Source organism: Delphinus delphis, chromosome X (assembly GCF_949987515.2).
Source record: "Delphinus delphis chromosome X, mDelDel1.2, whole genome shotgun sequence".
Lineage (NCBI taxonomy): Eukaryota > Metazoa > Chordata > Mammalia > Artiodactyla > Delphinidae > Delphinus > Delphinus delphis.
Window position 1 is genome coordinate 84,419,479 of NC_082704.1, and position 21,840 is coordinate 84,441,318.

The following is a 21,840-nucleotide window of genomic DNA, read 5'->3' on the forward strand; positions in this document are numbered from 1 at the left end:
GGTGGGGTACCCAGAGCAGAGCTGAAATAGATATTCTGTTTTATCTTAAACATAGGACTTTTGCATTCCTTTTTAATGATTGTTTACATTTAATTTTTGAAAAAAATTTTCTTCCAAATACTGATCAGGAAAAACTGATATTCTGGGAAAGCACATAGCATGTATCCTGAGGTTTCACATACCCTCTGGTACGCTGACCTAACCCCAGTCTGAGAAGCACAGACTTAAACCCTCTCACACATATAGTATGTAGCTAACCCAAGCCAATATGCACAGTCAGATATATGTACATAAACACTCTTATTTCTGACTTTATTATTTTCTTATCCTTCTCTTACCTTCACTGAATCTGTGGGGGTGTGTGCCATTTCAAATTGTTTGTGGACCAAGATAGGTACGAAAATAAATTTTAAAAGTACAAACAAACATCCTAGTCTTGTCCCCCTCACTTTACCAACAGAGTAGATGAGGAGTGAGCTGAGATAGTACCTGTTTTAGTTGGTGGAAGCCAGAGTGGAATTGGGAGTTGAGAGTTGTTTTGTGTGCTTTCGTGTTTAGTAGGAGAGATCTAACATACAAACCAAATGGTAAGAGAAAGGTAAGGAACCAAAAAACAAAATTACTTTTACATCCAAAAAGATACGCTAAAAGACAATGACAAATGAACATTTTAATCTCAAAATGTATGGGCAATTTTATCCCTGGGTTTCTGTTACTTTGCTATGGAATGTATCATAATTTTTTTAATGTTCTAATGCAATGCTCAGGGAAAAATCGCTTAAACACATTTTTAACCCATTCCATCCTTTGTTAGAAATTATAGCTTACCTGTTGGCTGACTCTGACATTTCTACGGAAATAGCTAGAGAAAGATTCAGTCACACGGTGTACTAACAACTAAGAAGAAACATCAGGCTTGTTTAAAACAAGCAAAACATTTTAAGTTGTTGTGTAAGCATCAAAAAACTCCACATGTCAGAAGAGATAGAAATAGGACTGCACTTAAACCACAGAGAAAGGCAGCTGGCACTGGTTCCCCTTTTCATGAAAAGGAAAATAAAGGAAGCTTCCACATTTGCCACAGGGACAGTATAAGAAATGAAGTAAATGTAAGAATAATTAAATCAGTGGTTCAGAAATCGTCACTACGTGTTACCTCATTCGTGCTGATGATAAGCTGGGACCAGCTATTCCACTCTGGGCATTTGTCTCTGTCTTCAAAGGTGACGTGCTGGGAGTTCCAGCAACAGTGTTCATGGTTAAACCAGATTCCCCCTGTGCATATACCTTCTTTTAAGTCTGTCATCCAATGAGCAGAGATGTCTATCAAGCCAGCTAGGGAACCTGATTTGAGGGGAGGGAAGGAAAGGCCACAGTTGTCAGAGAAAATAAGGGAAAAGGAATCAAAATAATGGACAAGTATATACTTTCTCATTCCATCTGCAACCTCCTTCTGATTGTCTGTCTGCTTGCTTTTCACCTTTTATCTCTAATGGATTTTACCTGTTATTAAATGCCTGTTCAAGAGGGGAAAAAATAACAACAACAACATTGTCTGCATTAAACACTGTGTGTGCAGGATCTTTATTGTATATGGGAAACTTAGAGGAGAGCAAAGTGGTGGGGTGGGAGCAGGGGGCGAGTGGATTTGACTTTTAGCTGCTTCCCCGGCAAAGACTCTGCTTTGACTTAGAGTTGATGAATACTGATCCATAAAGACGGTCAAGTTTCTTAAAGTTTATTTTATTCTCACTTTATACATAAAACTGAGAAAATGTGAATTGCCCACGTTGAAGAATATTATATGATATTTATTTGAGATGGCTTGCCAAGGGCAGTTGATGAACACTATGAGGAAAAGGGCTCAGTCTCCACACCGATTTGGCTCCAGCAGCGAGGGAATTTGAGTGGTGGCAGGAAGGCATTCTAGGCTAAGGGAACTGAAGTTATAAAAGCACAAACTGTGATGTACATGGAAGATTAGATGAAGCTGTAGGTAGGTTGAAGCCTCCTGAGCCTAGGATGTGAACATTCTGAAGTTTTCTTAGTGACAAGGAACAAATAATATTTTATACAGAACGTTCCTCAAAGAAAATTATGAGAAAATGAATGGGGACTAATGCACTGCGGCTAATAGACTGATAGGGTTAAGATAGTTATAGTACTTTCAATTCTGCCCTTCTCATCATTTCTGCTGTCCAGATGAAGAAACGCTGGCATAAAGAAATTAAATGGTCTAGAATCGTGCTTTAGGGAAATAGCAAAGACATCATAAAATTCACAGCCCCTGAATTCCCAGACTGTTCCTGCATTCTGACACACTGCTTCTATTGTTGCTCTCCAATGCTTAAAAACAAAATACCCTGTGTGTATGAGGGAAAGAAAAATATTCACTGACCACCTAGTGACAAGATATACATTAAAAAGTTGAGGATATTACGCCTACGTTCCAACAGGCTGGAGGCCATGTCATGTGTATGTTTTGGTAGGCGCTAAGAGTGTTAACACACTCTCTTAGTTATTTACATATTTGAATAACCTAGTCAAATCTAACAAATTGTTTGACACCTACTCTTGGCCACTCCAGTTCCCGCTGTCTCTTCCTTCTAACTCCTATTGCACTTATTGCCTGGATTCAGAAAACTAACACGATGTTAAAGAGTTTGGTTAATTCTCTGGTTGTTTCACGTGTGCATGTCTTATTCTACCTAACACTGGTACCCTTCATCCTATCTTCCCGTCTACATCTCCTTCTCCTTCTTTTCCCAATTGGCTCTTTCCTCCCTGGTTACAAATATTAGCAGGTTTCCCCTACCCTAAAGAATGAAATGCTTCCCCTTGTCTATGCTACCATTTCAAGCTTCTGTCCCTTCTCTCCTTCCAGTGACTACCCAGTACCCCCAAAACTTCTACAATGGTTGCCTTCCCTTGCAATCTGGTTCCTGGGTACTCCCTGGTGATCCAGTGGTTAGGACTCAGTGCTTTCACTGCAGGGGCCTGGGTTCGATCCCTGGTAGGGGAACTAAGATTCTGTAAGCCGCGTAGCGCAGCCAAGAAAAAAAAAAAAAGAAATCTGGCTCCTAATATTTATCTGAGATGCTTTTTCAAGGTCACTGGTATCCTCCTAACTGCTAAACTACATAACCTTTTCTCAGTCCCCTTCCTTCTTGGCAGCTTCTGTGCAATACTCGACATTACAGACCACTCAGTCTATTATGAGCCAGCTCTAAATTGTCCAGACCATGTCTCTCTTCTGTGCGAGCCAGAAAAGGGACAGCATTAACACCCTAGACCATGGGTTGGCAAACTATGGCCCGAGGGTCAAATCTGCCTCTGTGTTTTTAAATAGAGTTTTTCTTGGTCACAGTCCAGCGAGTTTATTTTCCTACTTTCTATGGCTACATTCTTTCTATACAGACAATTTGGCCCACAAATCCTAAAATATTTACTATCTGGCCCTTTACAGAAAAGGCTTGCTGACCCCTGGCCCAGATAATCTTAGAAAACTCTGCTATGGATGAACCATTTCTCATTTGCTGCGATCATTTTATACTCCATGGCTCATGAATTATCTCTAGGTAACAGCAGCATTGTGAACAACTGGGCGCTGTGTTGAGTGCTGTATCGCTGTATTTCATTCAATTCTCGCAACAAACTTGTAATATAGGTACTCTTATCCCCATTTTACAAGTCAGTAAACTAAAACTTCCAAGGGTTAAGAAACTTGCCTGAAGTCACAAAACTAGCAAGCGGTGGGGCTGGGATTCAAATCCAGGTAGCCATAAACTAGAGCCTGTGCTATTAACTACCATTCCATCCCAACCGCCATCCAATTTCCCACCTTTTATTTTAGCTCAATATTCTAAATCTTCCTAGGCCCATCTTCTAATGCCACAAGGATATAAGTCTCAGCATCTCTGCCTGGTATTCTTGGCTTTCTGCTTTCCCCATGGGAGGGGAAGCCTGCTTGGGAACCTGCTTTAAAGCTGTATTGCATAGCAAGTGTGCTATTCGTGTTTAAGATTATATATTATTTGGAGTGGCTTAGAAGGTTGATGGAGAAGATAGGAAAAGGTGGTACCATCCCAGTCCTCGGTCACCATGAAAGAGTAAGAATTTAGGCCCCCTAAGGGTATGAGCCATATCTTACATGCTTTTCTTTACTCCCAAATGAGAGAGCAGATATTTAAGAAATAGCTACAAAAATCTCTCAGGAAGTCCTCTTCTACATGTTCTTTCCTAAACCCCATGCTTACTAACATGTTAATAAAAAAGGGGGGGAATTCTCTGGCTGTCCAGTGGTTAGGACTCAGTGCTTTCACTGCTAGGGCACGGGTTCAATCCCTGGTCGGGGATCAAGATTCTGCAAGCCACGCAGCACGGCAAAAAAACAAAAACAAAAAACAAAAAAAGAAAACCCTGTCTCTAATAGAAAGGTTCTTCCTCAAGACAAGCACCAAAAGGCAGTACTAACAGCACCTTTAAATGGATACAATATTTTATAGCATACAAATGCACTTAAATGCATTTCCTCATTTAACCTCATTTATTTAAGGAAGGAGATGAGGTATTACTACCTCTTTATAGACGGGGACATCAAGCTTCCCAAAGGTCCACAAACAATTCCGTTCATGTAGGAAAACAGTAAAGCACAGTATTCAATTCAGTTCATGACTTGGGAGAGGGGCACACCACAATTTTAGGAGATTTGTTTAGAAAGCTCACATGGTTTACCATACCTGATAAAAGCCCAATAAGTAGCATCAACAACCAGCCAGAAAAAGCATCGCTCACACTGTGAATTAAGGCCCATGTTGACTCCTTGCTTTTATTGGTAATCTAGGGAGAGATGAGAAAACATTGATACATTCTACACACACTCTTGCTTTTTTACCTCAAAATGTGCGATAAAGAAACACAAAGACAAACCTATTCATTGGAAATAGATTCCAATTTAGAGTTACTTCTCAAATCTTTGGCTGAACCAACGCCACCGCGAACTTTGAGCTTTATTGAACCCTGTCTTACTGAACCCACCTTCATCTCCAGTATTGCAATGTCTGCAAGTACCTTATTCAGGACTTCCCTATTAGCTGCTAAATTCTTATAACATCAATCTGTTTTGCTTATTGCAGCGGTCTCTTTCTAGCCTGGACATCAGATAGTCCAAAGATGGTCTCTTGACTCACAGCAAATAGTTTGATTGTTTTTCAAAGAATAAACAAACACGGGCTTATTTGAGGGGTTAAAAGTACAATTTGTGGTTTTCTACCTGGGGCTGTGCTTCAGGTCAGGCAAATTCCAAGACTTGATACCACAAACCTCTTACTGTACAGTGATCACAGATGTTAAATGATATCAGGGATGATCTCTTTCATTTTCAAAAACCTGCTGGGAATATCTGCAGCTTTCAAGAGGTGCAGAAACTTTTACCTTTTAGGTCCTAGCCTTGTTAATTTAACCCTTCAGTGCCCACACTTCAAAACCAAGCATTCTAACAGCTTTGTCATTAGTGCTTCCCCCTTCTCTGTATCTGTTTCTTTTTTTTCTTTTTCTTTTTTTTTTTTTTTTTGGCGGTACGTGGGCCTCTCACTGTTGTGGCCTCTCCCCTTGCGGAGCACAGGCTCCGGACGCGCAGGATCAGCAGCCATGGGCTCCGGACGCACAGGCTCATGGGCCCAGCTGCTCCGCGGCATGTGGGATCTTCCTGGACTGGGGCTCGAACCCATGTCCCCTGCATTGGCAGGTGGACTCTCAACCACTGCGCCACCAGGGAAGCCCTGTACCTCTATTTCTTATCTTTGAAAGTGTAAGTTAGCTACCCATCTTGATCTGCAGTAACATCACAAGTAATAAATTACTATAAAATTTTAAAAGCAGTTTAAAATTTCATTTTGACTTATGACTTTAAGTTTCCAATTTAAGTGCTGAAAGTAGATGAGGTGATACTTTTCCCTATGACACTGTTTCCATTCAGATGATGAACAGTTAATGCTAAAAAAGGTCACCTTTGAACATTTGAGAAACACATTTTAATTGATTTTAAATTATTATTAGCTGATATAATGTGCCTCAGATGCAACCATTTTGATATAACGGGAAATGTGCCCTTGTCATATCACAGGTGGCTTTCACAATCTGAGTAACATGTTGAATAAGCAAATGGTGACAAACTGAACTCTGAATACAGATAGCAAAAATTCTAAAGCCGTAAGATTCTATATTTTAAAGGCTGCCTGATGAATTGATATAACAGAAAGCATATGTGTGTATGTTCCCAAATAGCAGGAATCTTATAAAAAAAAATGAATGTTTTACAGAGATCACCTTTTTGAGTTAGGAGAAGAAAACTCTATGGGATTATGACAAATCCAAGGACTACAAAGAAATTTCTCAAAACCTGTACCTGGGACAACCTGACTCCTGGGTTTAGGTGGTCTTGAGAAAGCCAGTCAGGAGCTCGGAAAGGAATGAAAAGTGATCTGAACCTGACTGCTCAGGAGATTCACTCAGGTCTAAGAGGAGGAAATCATGAATTTAGGAGAGAATGGAGTCAACTTAAAAATCGAATTTTAAATTTGGAATCAAAGCAGAAATAGTAAGGAAGAAAAAATAATCATACTTACTGTTGGCTGAAGAAATGTTCCCTACTGAATCAGGATGACTGGGGCTGGGGCCCTACCTTTTGAATAAGCGCTCTATGTGCTCCTGACACAAACTAGAAATTGTGATTCCCTGATTTAAATGATACACAGCAATAAGTTAAAGGCAAATGACCTTGGTGGACTGCTCTGAAAAGTTTTCACAGTACTTTGAAAAGAGAAAAGTAGGGAGACTCTCTTGTCATATTCAAAACAAACTGGGCCATAGCTATAAGTACCATCTATCACCTATCATATTAATGTCATTGATTTGAATTTGATTGGTCTTGTGGTTTTGTGTGAGTTGAATGCGTAAATTTGCTTTGGTTTTATGGTTGTACAAGAGCTATAATCACGGGTTTACCCTGTAAGCTTCAGTAAACACTACAGCTCTGAGATTTTTTTTCTTTTACTCCTTTAAAAAGAGCCCATTTACTTTTCTTAGGTGTAAAAATCCTGCTTCAAGGGAAAACCATAAAAGAGAGATGAGATGGGGAAGGAAGATCTTTGAAATTTAATTTGGTTCCTCCCACCAACTTTGTTTTCACCTCTCTGCACAGGCATTTATACCCAAGGATCCTTTTCAACCACTTACTATCGGGAGATAAATCACCATTAAATATAAATTCTTTTCAAAATCATATACAAGATACCTTAAAAATAAAAATATATTAAAAATAAAACCCTACAAGTCCAACAGAAAACAGATTCAGCCACATCCAGTGTTGAGGGAAAGAATACATATAAAGAATCTATATCTTCAACTTCTTCTCCTGAAGTTTCCTAACACTCACTCACAAAGCATCCTTTCGTCTTACCTCTCGGTGCCTATCCCGGTCTCGAGACTTCTCTCTCACCCAATCAATTGTATTGAAATCATCATAGGTCCCCACACCAGGGATTGGCTCCTCCAAGAAGTCCATCATCCTATTTGAAGAACCTATTCCTCCACCATTGTATGACTTGTCCTCTGGATTGAACAGAAAACAGACATTAGTACTTCAGACACTCTGGACATTTTTAATACCTCTTTTCTGAGCACCAAGAGGTGAGCCCTTAAACTATCAGATGACTGCTGTTAGGGTGTGCTGATAAAGCAGAATAATCACCTGGTCGGAACATCCATCACATTCAGAAGTTTCTGTGGCTTAGGCACAAAACGATGAGCATCTCGAGGCAGTGTGAATGGAAAGGGACGTATGAGAGCCACAGTACAAAGGGAGAATTGACAGGGGTTGAAGTTCAGTGGGAAAGGATTTGTGAAACAAAAAACAGGAGCTTGCAGCAGCTTAGGTATTTCAGTTTCTGTTCTAGGATGAAGACAAAAGGGTCAAAGGTCTTTGCAGACAAATCAAGTCAGAAACCATTTTACATTTATAAGGCAGTAATTCCATCCTCAGAGGTGGCTTTTGCCTGAGTGGGGACTCCAAAGAAAGCACGTAGGTCTCTTCTAGAGTTAAGCTGGCTGGAATGTACATATTTCCCTTCCATAGTTATAAGACTTTGATTCCTGATGCCATGGGTTTGTGGAAACTTTTACTGAGTATACCAGGACAGTCTAAGATTTCCAAGTAGAGATTTTTAAAAAAGTGCATGGCTCAGAGATGACACGTCCCTCCCTGATCCTTCAACTGGAAGAAACATATCCTTTTGGCCAACAATCACAGTCCTTCACCTGCTTCGTTTTTAGCACTTCTACTACAATTACTTAAGCAAATGCTTTATCTTCTTTTCTAGACTATAAGCTCTTTGAGGGTAGCCCTATTATCTGATTTACCATTGCCTTCTCCAGTGTCTAGCACATGGCTACGACCCAATAAATATCAGCTGAACCCATGTTTGTTTGATGAACAGTTGGGATGAGGGAGGAGTGTTCAAACTCAGAAGTTGCACTTACACAAGGTTCCTTAGTATTGCTTAACAAACTTCTTCAAAATATTTCCACAATCCTCTGGTGAAACAAGATTTCACTATTAAACACAAAATGTAAAACCGTATTCAGGAATGCATGCAAATGCACAATGAGGAAAAATGCAGAGTAATGCCATCAATGAACTCAACCAGCCACAGCTCACATTTGCAGCATCAACCTTGGCAGGGACAAAGTTCTAGCGAGACTGTTTGGTGATGAATCCCTCTGTGAAGAAGGCCAAAGTGGGCCTGAGCTGACCCCCTCTTCCCCCATCCATACCCCCACCTTCACTCTAAACTCCTAATAGACAAACTTGAGCACCCTCAAAGGATAAGTTTGAATTAACACCCAAGTTGCACCTGGTTTACAAAGTCTAAGTCTCCTGAATACCTAGTTCAGCGTACCTTTCCCAAGCAACACACACACATGAAAGGAAAAGCTCTGCAGAATCCAAATCATAATAAGGGTGGGGGTGGGGTGAGGGTGGAGTGGAGGAGATGAACAAGTTAATCTTAAAACCCCTAACCAAAGTCCTTTCCATATCTTCAAGCATACCTGGCCATAAAATGGTTGGCTGCATTTCCTATCATGTCAGTGGCATACTGATAAAGATTAATGCTGGTGCGTTGTTTGAGAGCTTGGAGGGAAACAGCCAACCGGGAAATGAGGGCAGAAAGAGACTAAAGTATGTGGGGCAGGGGGGAACCAAGCTGTTTCAATTCTCAAGACAAACGCTGACATGAACACAGGACACCAACCAACCAGAAACTGACTTTTTAAAGCAGGTTAATGCTTCAATTGAATTTGGTCTGGTTTAAGTGTGCTCCTTTCAGGAGAAATTTTCAAAGGATTTTGTGAAACTGATTTTTAAAAGCACCCAATAGTTACCTAACGTTACGCTGTATATCAAATGAGGCCCCCAGCTGGAAGAATATTAAGACAAAATGAAGATCTGCAACAAGCTTCCTAACAGGAAAGAAAAAACCCTATTACATCACTAGGTAACATGAGCACTGCATCATCCTTCTTTGTAGATAGTCTCCTATTATAAATGCAAATTGTCAGGCAGCTCTAAAAGAGCAGGCAGTGATTAGAATCCGACAACAGACTGCTTGTGATTCTCCAGATCCCCTTCTCCCTGGGGTCACGCTTCGGTCCTTGGCCAGGCTCAAGTCTGCTTACCTTCAATCACAGCTTTCTTTTTTTCTGCCTCAAGGAAGAAATAACCTTGGCAGCCCGCATTTGCTCATTTAGGTTGAGGAGCTTTTACAGAAGGAGCCCCTGTCTGAACTGCTTTAGAAGGGCACTTGCTGCATTCTCTGCCTTTCACAGGAACAAACGCCACCTAAAGAACCACCAGTGTTCCCTGGCGGTCAGAATGTGATGTCACCGTTGGAATCACGTGACCAGACCCTTGGACCAGCCTTGGAGAAAGGAAGATTTTTAACCGAGCACAGAAGCCTTAAAGATGTAGTCTCATCTAAACAAATGTCATCAAACTTGGGGCAGTCAGGTCAGTTCAGAAAACTGGGATCCAGAAGTTTTAGTTTTCAGACCTCATTTAGCGGGAAATCTATGAAGGCAAAGTAGAAATATCGGAAAGCATTTAGAGTTACAGAGACCCTAAGTTTAAAAAAAAAAAAACGAGGCAGGGGAGACAGGCAAATATAGAAAGGCTTTTTAAAAAAGGGCACTGGATACCAATAACAGATAAAATCTCACAAATGTAACAAGCTAAATAAGTGAAATGAGTGACAGATGCTGGACACAAGAGAGCACATAATATGATTCTATTCATGTAAGTTCAAAGTCAGCCAAACCTAAATTATATCATTTTAGGACACAAATGTAAGTGACTACATTCCAAAGAGAAGCAAGAAAATGACAGAAGTAAAGACAATAAAGCCAGAAGTAAAACCAGAGGAGAGAGGGGGTCGCCATCTGGATGGAGCACATGATGAGGGTGGGGCTTCTGGAAGGCTGGCAATTTTTCTTAATCCGGGCAGGGGTTACCTGAGTATTCACATTATAATTATTCTTTAAACTGTACACACATGTTTTATGTCTTTCTCTGCACACATCATAGAGAAAATTATGAAAAACTGAACCACATATGAACTTACTATACAAAGTCAGTTCTTTAATACCACCTAGTAACTTTGAAAACTCAGAAAGCAGTCGAGAAAATGAGGCGTGTTAGTGGTAGTGCTCTACCTAGAAAGCAACATCAAGTCTGATCTCATTAATCCAACCTGAGTAAAAGTAGCTATTTCAGCCATGAAAATTAATTCACTACTACAGTTGCATTGTTTCAAAGGCTTTCCCTTCTCTTGTCTTATTCCAAAGGCTATTTTTAAGCAGGTTTTAATAAACTGTGCAGTAAGGCTAGTCCAGTAAAGAAGAATGAAATTGCCATCTCTCACTATACCTACCACTGCTGTATGATATATAGGAAAGTTGTTAAGAGAGTAAATCCTAAGAGTTCTCATCACAAGGAGAAAACTTTTTCCTTTTTTCTTTTCTTTCTTTTCCTTTTATTGTATCTATATGAGAAGATGGATGTTAGCTGAACCTACTGTGGTAATCATTTCACAATATATGTAAATCAAAGCATCCTGCTGTATGCCTTAAACTTATACAGTGATGTATGTCAATTATTTCTCAATAGAACTGGAAAAAAGAAAAGAAAAAACCTGCCATCTCCGAACTCCTTACGTGAATCCACAGAACAGCCACTGTTGAACATTAATCTAGTCAGTGTGCTCCAATAATCAGACCTGAATGTAGGGCTTTCAAATGTTGTGATTACTCTCATCAGTTCTTAACGCCCAATGCATCCTGAAATGTCAGTACAACAAAACCTTAGGAAATGTGAGGCGCTTCATGGAACCTGTATGCTTTTGGTCCGTCCATCATATATCACCATATATGATGACATCTCAGTCTCTTGATAAACTAACCTAGCACTAATGAGAAGTAAAATGAAGTGGCAATGGAAAGTATTGTGGCAAAGAACTAAAAAGCTTAAAAAGCAAAACCTATGGCCCAAGTGTGACTGTCTTATACAATTACACTTTTAGAAAAGTATGTATATCTTACTTAGAGAGGATGACAGGGCCAACCTCACAAGCCTCCTTCAAAGTTATTCTTTACTCAATAGGATTCTGCCTATAGTATCTGAAGACCACTACAGAATTAACTTACTTTAATAAGATTTACATTATCTTTTTAGATTATTTTATACTTTAAGATACTATCTTTTTGGTACTTAAAAAGTGTGTAGTTCTTCAATGTACAGTGATTGGATTGCATAACCAGTACCATGTCAATAACTTCTGATGAAAGTTCATGTGTTTTTCAAATACTCCATCAGTGCTTCTAGGGGAGGAACTTTTTTATTCCATGTAAATTTACCTCTTTTGAAAATTAGAGGGCTGATAGCCATGACACAGTCCTCATACTAAAATGAGATTTAATTACAATTCAGATTAAGAAATGAGGCACTGGATTTGTAGCAACGTGGGTGGACCTAGAGATTATCAGACTAAGTGAAGTAACTCAGAGAAAGACAAATAGCATATGATATCACTTATATGTGGAATCTAAAAAATGATACAAATGAATTTATTTACAAAATTAAAACAGACTCACAGACATAGAAAACAAACTTATGGTTACTAAAGGGGAAGGAGAGGGGGATAAATTAGGAGTTTGGGATTAGCAGATACACATTACTATATATAAAATTGATAACCAACACGGACTTACTGTGTAGCACAGGGAACTATACTCAATATTTTGTAATAACCTATAAGGGAAAAGAATCTGAAAAGGAATACACACACACACACACACTAAAATTACAATGAGAATTGTTGTATTTTTTTGGCTATAATTTATGCAATTGCTTTTTGTGATTTTTTAGAAAAGGAGGCACCTGTGTTACTTCATTATTGTAAAATTTTCTTAACCAAAATTTGGTGAATTTTAGTAGTCAGTCTACCTCACTTTTTGCTTATGATTCTAAATTGTTTTAAGTTGTGTTTACAGTATGTTCTTGTCCTTTAACTTGGTGAATGTAGTAAAATTCTCTCCCATCCCCCCCAAAATATATATGAATCACTTTGCTGTACACTAGAAACTAACACAACATCGTAAATCAACTATACTTCAATTTAAAAAAAAAAGAAATGAGGCACTGGTATTCAGAATTTGACATATTTCTTTTACTCTTTTCTACCCCTCTATTCCCTTCTCTGCCAAATTTGTAATCTCTAGCACATGTTTCTTTATACAGACTGCCAGGTCAACATATTATTATGGAAATAAGAGAAAGAAATGCTTACCAATTTTTAATGCATCCTATGATAAAACCACAATGATAAAGTTAATATTTGGGGACAAACAGAGTTATCTTTGTGGAACACAGATCTGATCAGATCATTTTCTGTTTCTAACACGTTAGTGGCTCGTACAACAATGTTTTTAAAACTTTCAACATAGGAAGACCACTTAATGAGCATTTGGCACAAGTGTGGACTAGGAATTGTAAGATATTCATTATAATTTTTAGAATAGGAAAAAATTATTTTATTTTTTTAAATAAGTAAATTTTTACAAAAGAGAGCAGTGTTGTTTAAAAAAAAGATTTTGAAATATTTTTCCAACCACTTTGGAAAAAAATATTTTTAAATGTATAATAAGGATGATGACAATGACACTGCTAATTTTTTAAGGTTTTACCAATGAGAGGGATGAAACTGTTTGCACTCTTTCACAGAGGTATCTATATCTGACTTGATGACAAACAGCTTAAGCTGTGGGTCTTATTCCACATCCAATTGGTTTCTTTTCTTAGCATTTTTATTACTTAGCAGAAAGAAATATTAATGTCATAAAACTAAGTTGTCAGGAATGGCAGTAGAGATTATTCCATTCAGGACCAACTACTGAGGTACAAAGAGAGTAGTAAAACACAAAAGGCGGGCTTCCCTGGTGGCGCAGTGGTTGAGAGTCCGCCTGCCGATGCAGGGGACACGGGTTTGTGCCCCTGTCCGGGAAGATCCCACATGCCACGGAGCGGCTGGACCCGTGAGACATGGCCGCTGAGCCTGCGCTCCGCAACGGGAGAGGCCACAACAGTGAGAGGCCCGCGTACCAAAAAAAAAAAAAAAAAGGAATTAAAAGATTTAAGCTTCTGGTGTGTAAATACTCTACCAAGGGAAGAAGAGTAAAATTAAACAACGACCCTAAATATCAGATTGGGGTGCTTATTAGGCAACTCTAGATTCTTGCCTCTATACAAAAAAAAAAAAAGTAAAACTTAGGTTTTTGAAGGCATAGTGTGCCCTTCAAAGTAAGTTATATTTAAAATGATTTAATGCTCTAGCAGGAAAATGATTCAGGTTAAAGTACATCTAGCTCTTAAATGATAAAAGTCACCCAAGAGCTAACCTGGATTGCTTGAGTCTGGGAAAAAACGTACAAAAAACAAGTCAGAAAAATAAGTCAACCTTGAAACAGCTTTCCCGGTAAGTTACACTTAGGTCTAAAAACTTAATTAATGGGTGTTTAAAAGCACACTGCTTGAATGAGGAGGCATATAAATGAATGTATTTAGCTCATTTTCCTTTATGGAAACCACTTTCTAATTTTTTTCTAAAAATCACATGATGCTTAAAACTGGAAAACCCCTTAAAATACAAGAAAAGAAACTCCAATTTGAGAATAATGTTTATTTCAATCCCTAACCAATATGCCATTAGACATTTCCCTGGGGAGCTGAACAGTAACTGATTAAGTGAATTAGTTAAACACTAACAAAGACACAAGGGGAAAGAGGATAGAAGGAAACCTCGTGCACCCTGAAGTACTGCTTTAGCGATAACCACAGCTGCATGAGGGCTCACTTATTGGCAGCAGCCTAAAGAAAGAAATAAGCACTCAAAGAAATGGAGCAGGGCTATTGGTACGTATCACAGGACTTGAAAATAGTTCCATTTTTAGAATGTATTTCAGTTTTTACAGGGATATATTGTATTTTTGCAAGGCTAAAAGCACGTGTACAAAAAAGTCAACACTCGACCTAGCACACATCAGCAGATATTCATCCTGCAATCTTTTAAACTGTACCTTCATTCAACAGCAAGTACTAAGGGTCTATTATGAGCCACTTCTCACTTCCATACCTGCACCCTTTTCCCTTCTTGTACTGGTTCATCCATTCCAGATCTCCCAATAAGCCATGAACCCTTTCACATTCCATTCATCTCTACGTTTGAGAATACATTACAGTTGAAGCCCCAATAATTAGTCAACATTTTTAGGACCTTTCTATATATCAACTTGTGCCTCCATTTTGCTTCCCCACTTACCGAAACCCAGTGGCTGAAAAGCAAATGCTTTCCCCCCCTCCCCCCCGCCCCGGCCACACCGCCCTGCGGCTTACAGTATTGAACCCAGGACCACAGCAATGAAATAACAGAGTCCTGACCACTGGACCGCCAGGGGATTGCCCTGAAAAGCAAATGTCTTCCTATGTAAGCCCTGGAGAATGTCACAGGACCATGTTATGTTTTAATATACTACCTTAGTTCGGCCCCAGGACACTTATTCAGGGTGACTATTCCATTGATACACATCTGTACAGCCATACTGGTTGTTAAACAGTGAAATACCTGTGGCTGTAGATAAGTAACTACTCTTTCCCAAGGACTCTCCTCCCCCACAACCATCCCCCCCAAGGCTCCTGAACTTTCCCATGATGCAGCAGCTGGAACACTAGGAGGCTCCAGAACACTACCCGCAGCTATATCTGACATCCAATCTGACGGGTCAGTGCCTGTGTTGTTTTGACTGTCACCCTGCACCCATTTCATTTAAGGACTGACTGCTTGGTTCCTGCTCACAGCACGTTAAAATGTGAAGCTAAGAGGCAGGAAGGACAACAAAGAGGAAACTCTCTATCCCAGCTCTGCTGAGCTAGACAATCAGAGAGGTGGTGAGAGAGGTGGGGAACGGGACTGCAAAAACAATAATGAATCTATGATATGTACTATTAAAATGAAGTGTGAGGGCCATGAGAAGTATATAGGAAGGTGGGGCATGGGAGAAAGGGATAGGGAAAAGGCTTTCGAGATATGCGTGAATCTAGATTCTTATACCACCTTCAGACTCCTTGGTTCCCATTGGATACAGCTCTGCCCCCACTGGGTTGTAGACATTTGCTTGACAGTGTACCTTTTGTGCCTTCTATTCCCAGCATCTACTCTAATGCGGAAGTTCCCCACCCAAATCACTTTCATTACCAGTGGAGCCAGGGTGCTAATTGCCAGAGTTACCAGTGTTAGGAAAAATAGCTTGAGGAGTATGGCTTGATATCTGCAGACCCCCACTGTACAAAATCAATGTAGAAATAGAAGTAGAGGGGATAGGTTTGACAATGTTGCTGAGAGGGTTGTCCACATAAAGAAAATAGCCCTCTGTTCCATTACTTGTTTTTCATTCCTTCCTTCTCAGATTTATACATAAAAGGGACTGACAAGAAGACTGGTAAATGTAATGGGTAGGGAAACCCTGCTCTAAAATGCACATTCCATACCAGAGTATTGAGAAAGCTTTTGGCTAGCACGATCCTGTGTGACTACTTGTGCTTATTATTTTAGAAGCAGCATTTCTCCAGTTCTTCTATATTGAGTCTGCATTGGTTTCTCTCTATTAATCTCCAAAAGGAAGTTGGGGAAAAAAGATTAGCAACTATTCTTTAGCAGGAGAAAAAACTTCAAGAGAGGAAATACCAAGTAGGAGATTCTTCTTGGATTCATGGGAATAGTGTGATGTCATGGACAAAAAAAAAAAACAAAACAGTTAAACACACACACACACACACACACACACACACACACACACACACACATAACCTAGGAATTGCTCTTAAGGAAACACTTGTACCTGTGCACACCAATGTATGTATGCTATTCACTGCAGCACTGGAAACAATGAAAGAGTCCAGTAATGGGGGAATAGCATAAGGATAGAAGTAGACTGATGTGTACTGAAATAGAAAAATCTCCCAAACTTACTATGTGATAAAAGCAAGTTACAAAATAATAAGTAGATTTTTTAAAAAAATTAAAGTGTGTGTCTCTGTGTTAACTTGATAGAAAAAGAATTGAAAGGGTCATAACTGAGTTATTTTGAAGGGTTATCTCTGGAGTGGGAAGTAGTGAGGGAACTTTCACATTTTATATACATGTGTATTGTTTGAATCTTTAACAGTGACGTGTATTTATGTGTTATATAAGTGTTTCTAAAAATAAAAATAATGATAATGCAGCTAGAAGAGTAGAGACAAGACATTGCAAAGGGAAGACTTCCATTCTGAGAGGCAGACCACTGGGGTATTTAGAAACAAAGCAGGTGACAGTTTCTGTAGAACACTAGGAGGAAAGCACCAAGAGGAAGATGACTTAACTAAATTTTTACATGGAAGTCAATGGGAGGACTTCCCTGGTGACACAGTGCGGTTAAGAATCCTCCTGCCAATGCAAGGGACACAGGTTCCATCCCTGGTCTGGGAAAATCCCACATGCCATGGAGCAACTAAGCCCGTGCGCCACAACTACTGAGCCTGTGCTCTAGAGCCTGTGAGCCACCACTACTGAGCCCACGTGCCACAACTGCTTAAGCCCACACACCTAGAGCCTGTGCTCCGCAACAAGAGAAGCCACCGCAATGAGAAGCCCGCACACTGCAACGAAGAGTAGCCCCCACTTGCCGTAACTAGAGAAAGCCCACGCACAGCAATGAAGACCCAATGCAGAAAGGAAAGAAAGAGGGGAGGGGAGGGGAGGGAAGGGAAGGGAAGGAAGGAAGGAAGGAAGGAAGGAAGTCTTTGTGATCAGATCCATTGTCCAGCAGTGAGAAGATACAGATTCCAACCCTAGCTCCATAACTCACTAACTGTGTCACCCTGGGCAACTGTCTTGATCTCTGTGGGTTTCAGGTTCCCCATCGCAAAAATGAGGGCATATCAGCATGTATGATTTTTACGGTCCTTTCCAACTCTCGTACTCTATAATTTTAGCAATGATTATTTGTGGGTTATTCGTACATTGTGTTGAATGACTTCTGAGAAGACATTAGCTTTGAGGAATTCCAAATGGTATTTTGATTGCAGAGTTATCACAGAATACCCTTCTGGCAAGATCAATAAATGGTACTACCAATCCTTAGGAAAGTAAGATTCAGCTGAGAGATGAAGTAGAGCACAACCTGGGACCCAACACTTCCAGTCTGTGCCTAACTAGAACTATACCAACATGGCCACGGTACCTCTGGAGTACCTGCTAGCCACAGACCCCGGAAACACCCAGCACACACTCCTGAAACATCACAGCAACCCTCTCATCTACCACATAATGCCATAAATTGGAAGAAGGTGAGGTTCATAATAATCCACTCAGGATTTATTAGAGGCCAAACGCCCTCTAATTTTTTTCTCCCTTTGAGAGGGGACCAAAGTGGTCTCACTAATTAGAAAATAAACGGGGAGCTTCCAGATTCAGCTCTGGCAAGTAAAAAGCTCAGAAATTGTCTTGCTGTATACTTGAAACTAATACAACATTATAAATTAACTATACTTCAATTAAAAAAACAAAAAAGTTGTTGCTCCCATTCGTACAGCAAGAAAAAGCTAGACAAACTAAAAAATCAATAACTTTTCTTGAACCCACCGGAGAATTGCTGCAAGGGAAACTCTGACCCCCAAATCTGAAGAGACAGGCTTATCCAAAAAGACACAGAGAGATCTGCTTACCTGGAGTAGAAACTGCTAGAACCATAACTGGTAGGGCTACTTAAAGGCAACTTTGATGAATTGCTGAAGGCTGTGTGTGGACTTGTGTGAGAGTAAGGATCTCCTGAGCCTATACTTCGGTGGCTTTTATCTCCAGGAACCCTACCAAGTTCTCAAAATGAAGAGCTAAGAAACATGTCCTCCTAGCTCAGAGAAGAAGTGAAGAGCTATCATTGTGAAATAGGCCAGACCTGTCTCTGTAACAAAGGCCTATGCTCCAGGGGAAAATACTTTGCCTGAGCCTTATCCCAGTTGGGGGAAGGGCATTCTTCCCTCTCCAGCCGTAACCCGTCTCACTTAAGGGAAAAAAAGCAAAGTCAGTAGGGGTCTGGGCTTCCTGGAAATGGGCTGGGAATGCTGAGGTCAGAGACAGGAGTAGGGGGCAGGGAGAACAAAAAGCTATAACACCGGATTACACTTTGTGAAGGTTAAAGACACAAGACACAGGTCCAACAGACAATGCAATTTAATCAGAAGATTATAAAATAACCTGCTCCCCCATACCATACAACCACACCAATGGGGCTCCCATATCTTAATAACAGTGGATTACAGCTGCAAGACACAGAATCTCTTTCAAGGAATTGTACTTAAGGAAACTCAAAATCAAGAGAGAAGACAAAAACAAGGACACTACAGGAATTTAACCCCTGGCACTAATAATTACACCAAACATTAAACAAAGCCCAACTCCTAGCCAGTTTAACATAAATCTTAACACAAGGGAATTAAACTAGAAACCAGTAACAGAAAAATAGCTGGAAAATGACGAAATACCTGGAAATTAAGCAACATACTTCCAAATAACCCATGGGTCAAAGAAGTCTGAAGACAAATTTTAAAACATTTTGAAGTAAATGAAAATGAAAATACAACATAACAAAATTTGTGGGATACAGCAAAAAGCAGTACTTAGAAATTTATAATATTAAATGTGTATATTAGAAAAGAAGAGCTAAAATCAAAAGATCTGAACATCACCAGAGAAAACATACAGATGGCAAATAGCAAATGAAAAGATGCTCAACATCATTTGTCATTAGGGTAATGCAAATTAACAACAAGTTCCCACTACACACCTATTAGAATGGCTAAAACCTAAAACACTGACAATACCAATTGCTCACAAGGATGTGGAATTACAGGAACTCTCATTCATTGCTGCTGGGAATACAAGATGGTACAGCCACTTTAGAAGACAGTTAGGCAATTTCTTATAAAACCAAACATAGTCTTACCATATAATCCAGAAATTGCATTTATATATTTACCCAACTGACTTGAAAACTTAACGCCCACAGGAAAAACTACACACAGATGTTTGTAGCATCTTTAGTCATAATTGCCAAAAGTTGGAAGAAACCAAGATGTCCTATAGTAGGTAGGTGAATGAATAGACAAACTGTGGTATATCCAGACAATGGAATATTATTTAGGGATGAAAAGGAACGAGCTATCAATCCACACAAAGACATGAAAGAACCTTAAATGCATACTGCTAAGTGAAGGAAGCCAATCTGAAAAGTCTACGTACTGTATGATTCCATTTATAAAGACATTCTGGAAAAGACAAATTTATAAAGATGAAAACGGATCAATGGTTGCCAGGGACTCAGAAGAAAGGATGCTGAATAGGTAAGACACAGGAGATTTTTTAGGGCAGTGAAACTATTCTGCATGATACTGTAATAGTGGATACATGTCACTATGCATTTGCCAAAATCTATAGAGTTTTACAGCACAAAGAGTGAACCTTAATGTATGCAATTAAAAAGAAAATCTCAGGATGGAATGCAGAATGTGGCAAAAGAATCCAATTATATCACAAATTTGTGAAACAGCCTCACTAAAGGAAAAAGATGCTGACCCAAGTAACTGGAAATGAGTGGAGTTTGTAAGACTAAAGGTAAAAGAATTTTGTATAAGCACTTTACTGTAGTTGATAAAGTAGTTTCCCACGGAGGGTATGGGTTAACAATTTGAAACCATGCACATACACTGGAAATGAACAGTTAAATATTGGATGGTGGATGGTGGGAGCCACGTTTCTCACTACCTGGAGGGGAAGGTTACAGACAAGCAAGGGGAGGAGGCAAGAATGATCCATGTGGTAACGGATTACAGTTAGAGACACCAGTATGATCTCATGTTTAGCTTAATATAGATGCAGATAGTTACATACAGATAATCTATTTACAGGTATGTGTAAATACATGGGTCAGAATACACATATATTTATATTTCCTTACTGAGAGGACCTAGAAGCAACAACGCCCCAACAGAAAAAAGCACACCTCCTGCCCAGATCTTGCTTTCTAATACCAATCTCCGCTGAAAGGAACTAGGGCTCCTTGGAGAAATGGCTGATTCTAGGACTGAGGCAGGAAGTATATAACATGGGCCTGGAGCATATTGTAGTACCAGAAAGTAAATAAGTGCTTAAGAAACCTGCACAGTGACAGGGATACATCAAAGGGAGACAGAGCCAATTGAAAGAGCTCCAAATGCAAAGTTAGAAAAATTTGAATAAAATAAAGTAATAATGGATTATAGCCCAAAGTATTAAACAGATGAGTCCCTACTGATATAAATAAGTGAATGAATAAATAACTGAGAATAGAGAAATCTCCGATGAAGAACAATTCCAAATAGTGTTTGTAGATACTTCACCCTCAAGGAGGTAGAGAATAACTTCCTTATTCTTAAGTGTCAGCTACGCAGTGACTTCCTTAATCAAAGAACACATTATGGAAAGGATGAAAAAAGAGTAACTTCACAGGGGAGAAAACTGACAAACACTACCTCAGCCACGTGATCAAGGTGAACATCAGCAGTGATGAGTCATATTGATGGTATATACCTTTGATATGATGTGGTAAGAATGACACTTTACCTCTAGTCTTCCCCCAAGCCCCAGTCCAATTATGAGAAAAACATCAAACAAATCCCAACTTAGCAACATTCTACAAATACCTGGCCAGTAATCCTCAAAACTGTCAAAGGTCACCAAATACAAAGAAAGTCTTAAGAAACCAACACAGCCAAGAGGAGCCCGAGGAGACACGACAACTAAATGTAATGCGGTGTCCTGGATGGGACATTCGGTAAAAACTCAGTAGACCTGAATAAAACATATACTTAAGACAAAAATATAAATATATAAATGGGGGAGAGATTAGAGGGCATACATTCTGAAATCTGACCGGGTATTTTCCCATTAAAGAACCTAAAGGAAGCCTTTAAAGCCTATGGACCATAACCATAGGCCTCATTTTATGGGGTCAGCATATTAAAACAGGTGAGGTTTATGGCCCCACGGAGCTTTTGATAAGGGCTACTTTTTCTTTTTTTCAAGCTCAAAAAGCAGCGATAACAATTGCCATTCTCCTAGGCTAAGCGTTTAGGGAAGTTTGAATATTATGAGGGTGACG

The 21,840-nt window shown here is 39.6% G+C and overlaps 1 protein-coding gene across 1 annotated transcript in view; it reads right to left on the minus strand.

The window, feature by feature from the left end:
* The window catches only part of CLCN5 (chloride voltage-gated channel 5), a 159,526-nt gene that overhangs the window by 19,657 nt on the left and 118,029 nt on the right, over positions 1-21,840 (minus strand). Inside the window, exons 4-6 of the mRNA XM_060002985.1 lie at positions 7,460-7,611; positions 4,740-4,839; positions 1,157-1,344 (exon numbers count right to left, since the gene is read on the minus strand). Coding sequence (XP_059858968.1) covers positions 1,157-1,344; positions 4,740-4,839; positions 7,460-7,611 — 440 coding nt within the window. The remainder of the gene's footprint in view (positions 1-1,156; positions 1,345-4,739; positions 4,840-7,459; positions 7,612-21,840) is intronic.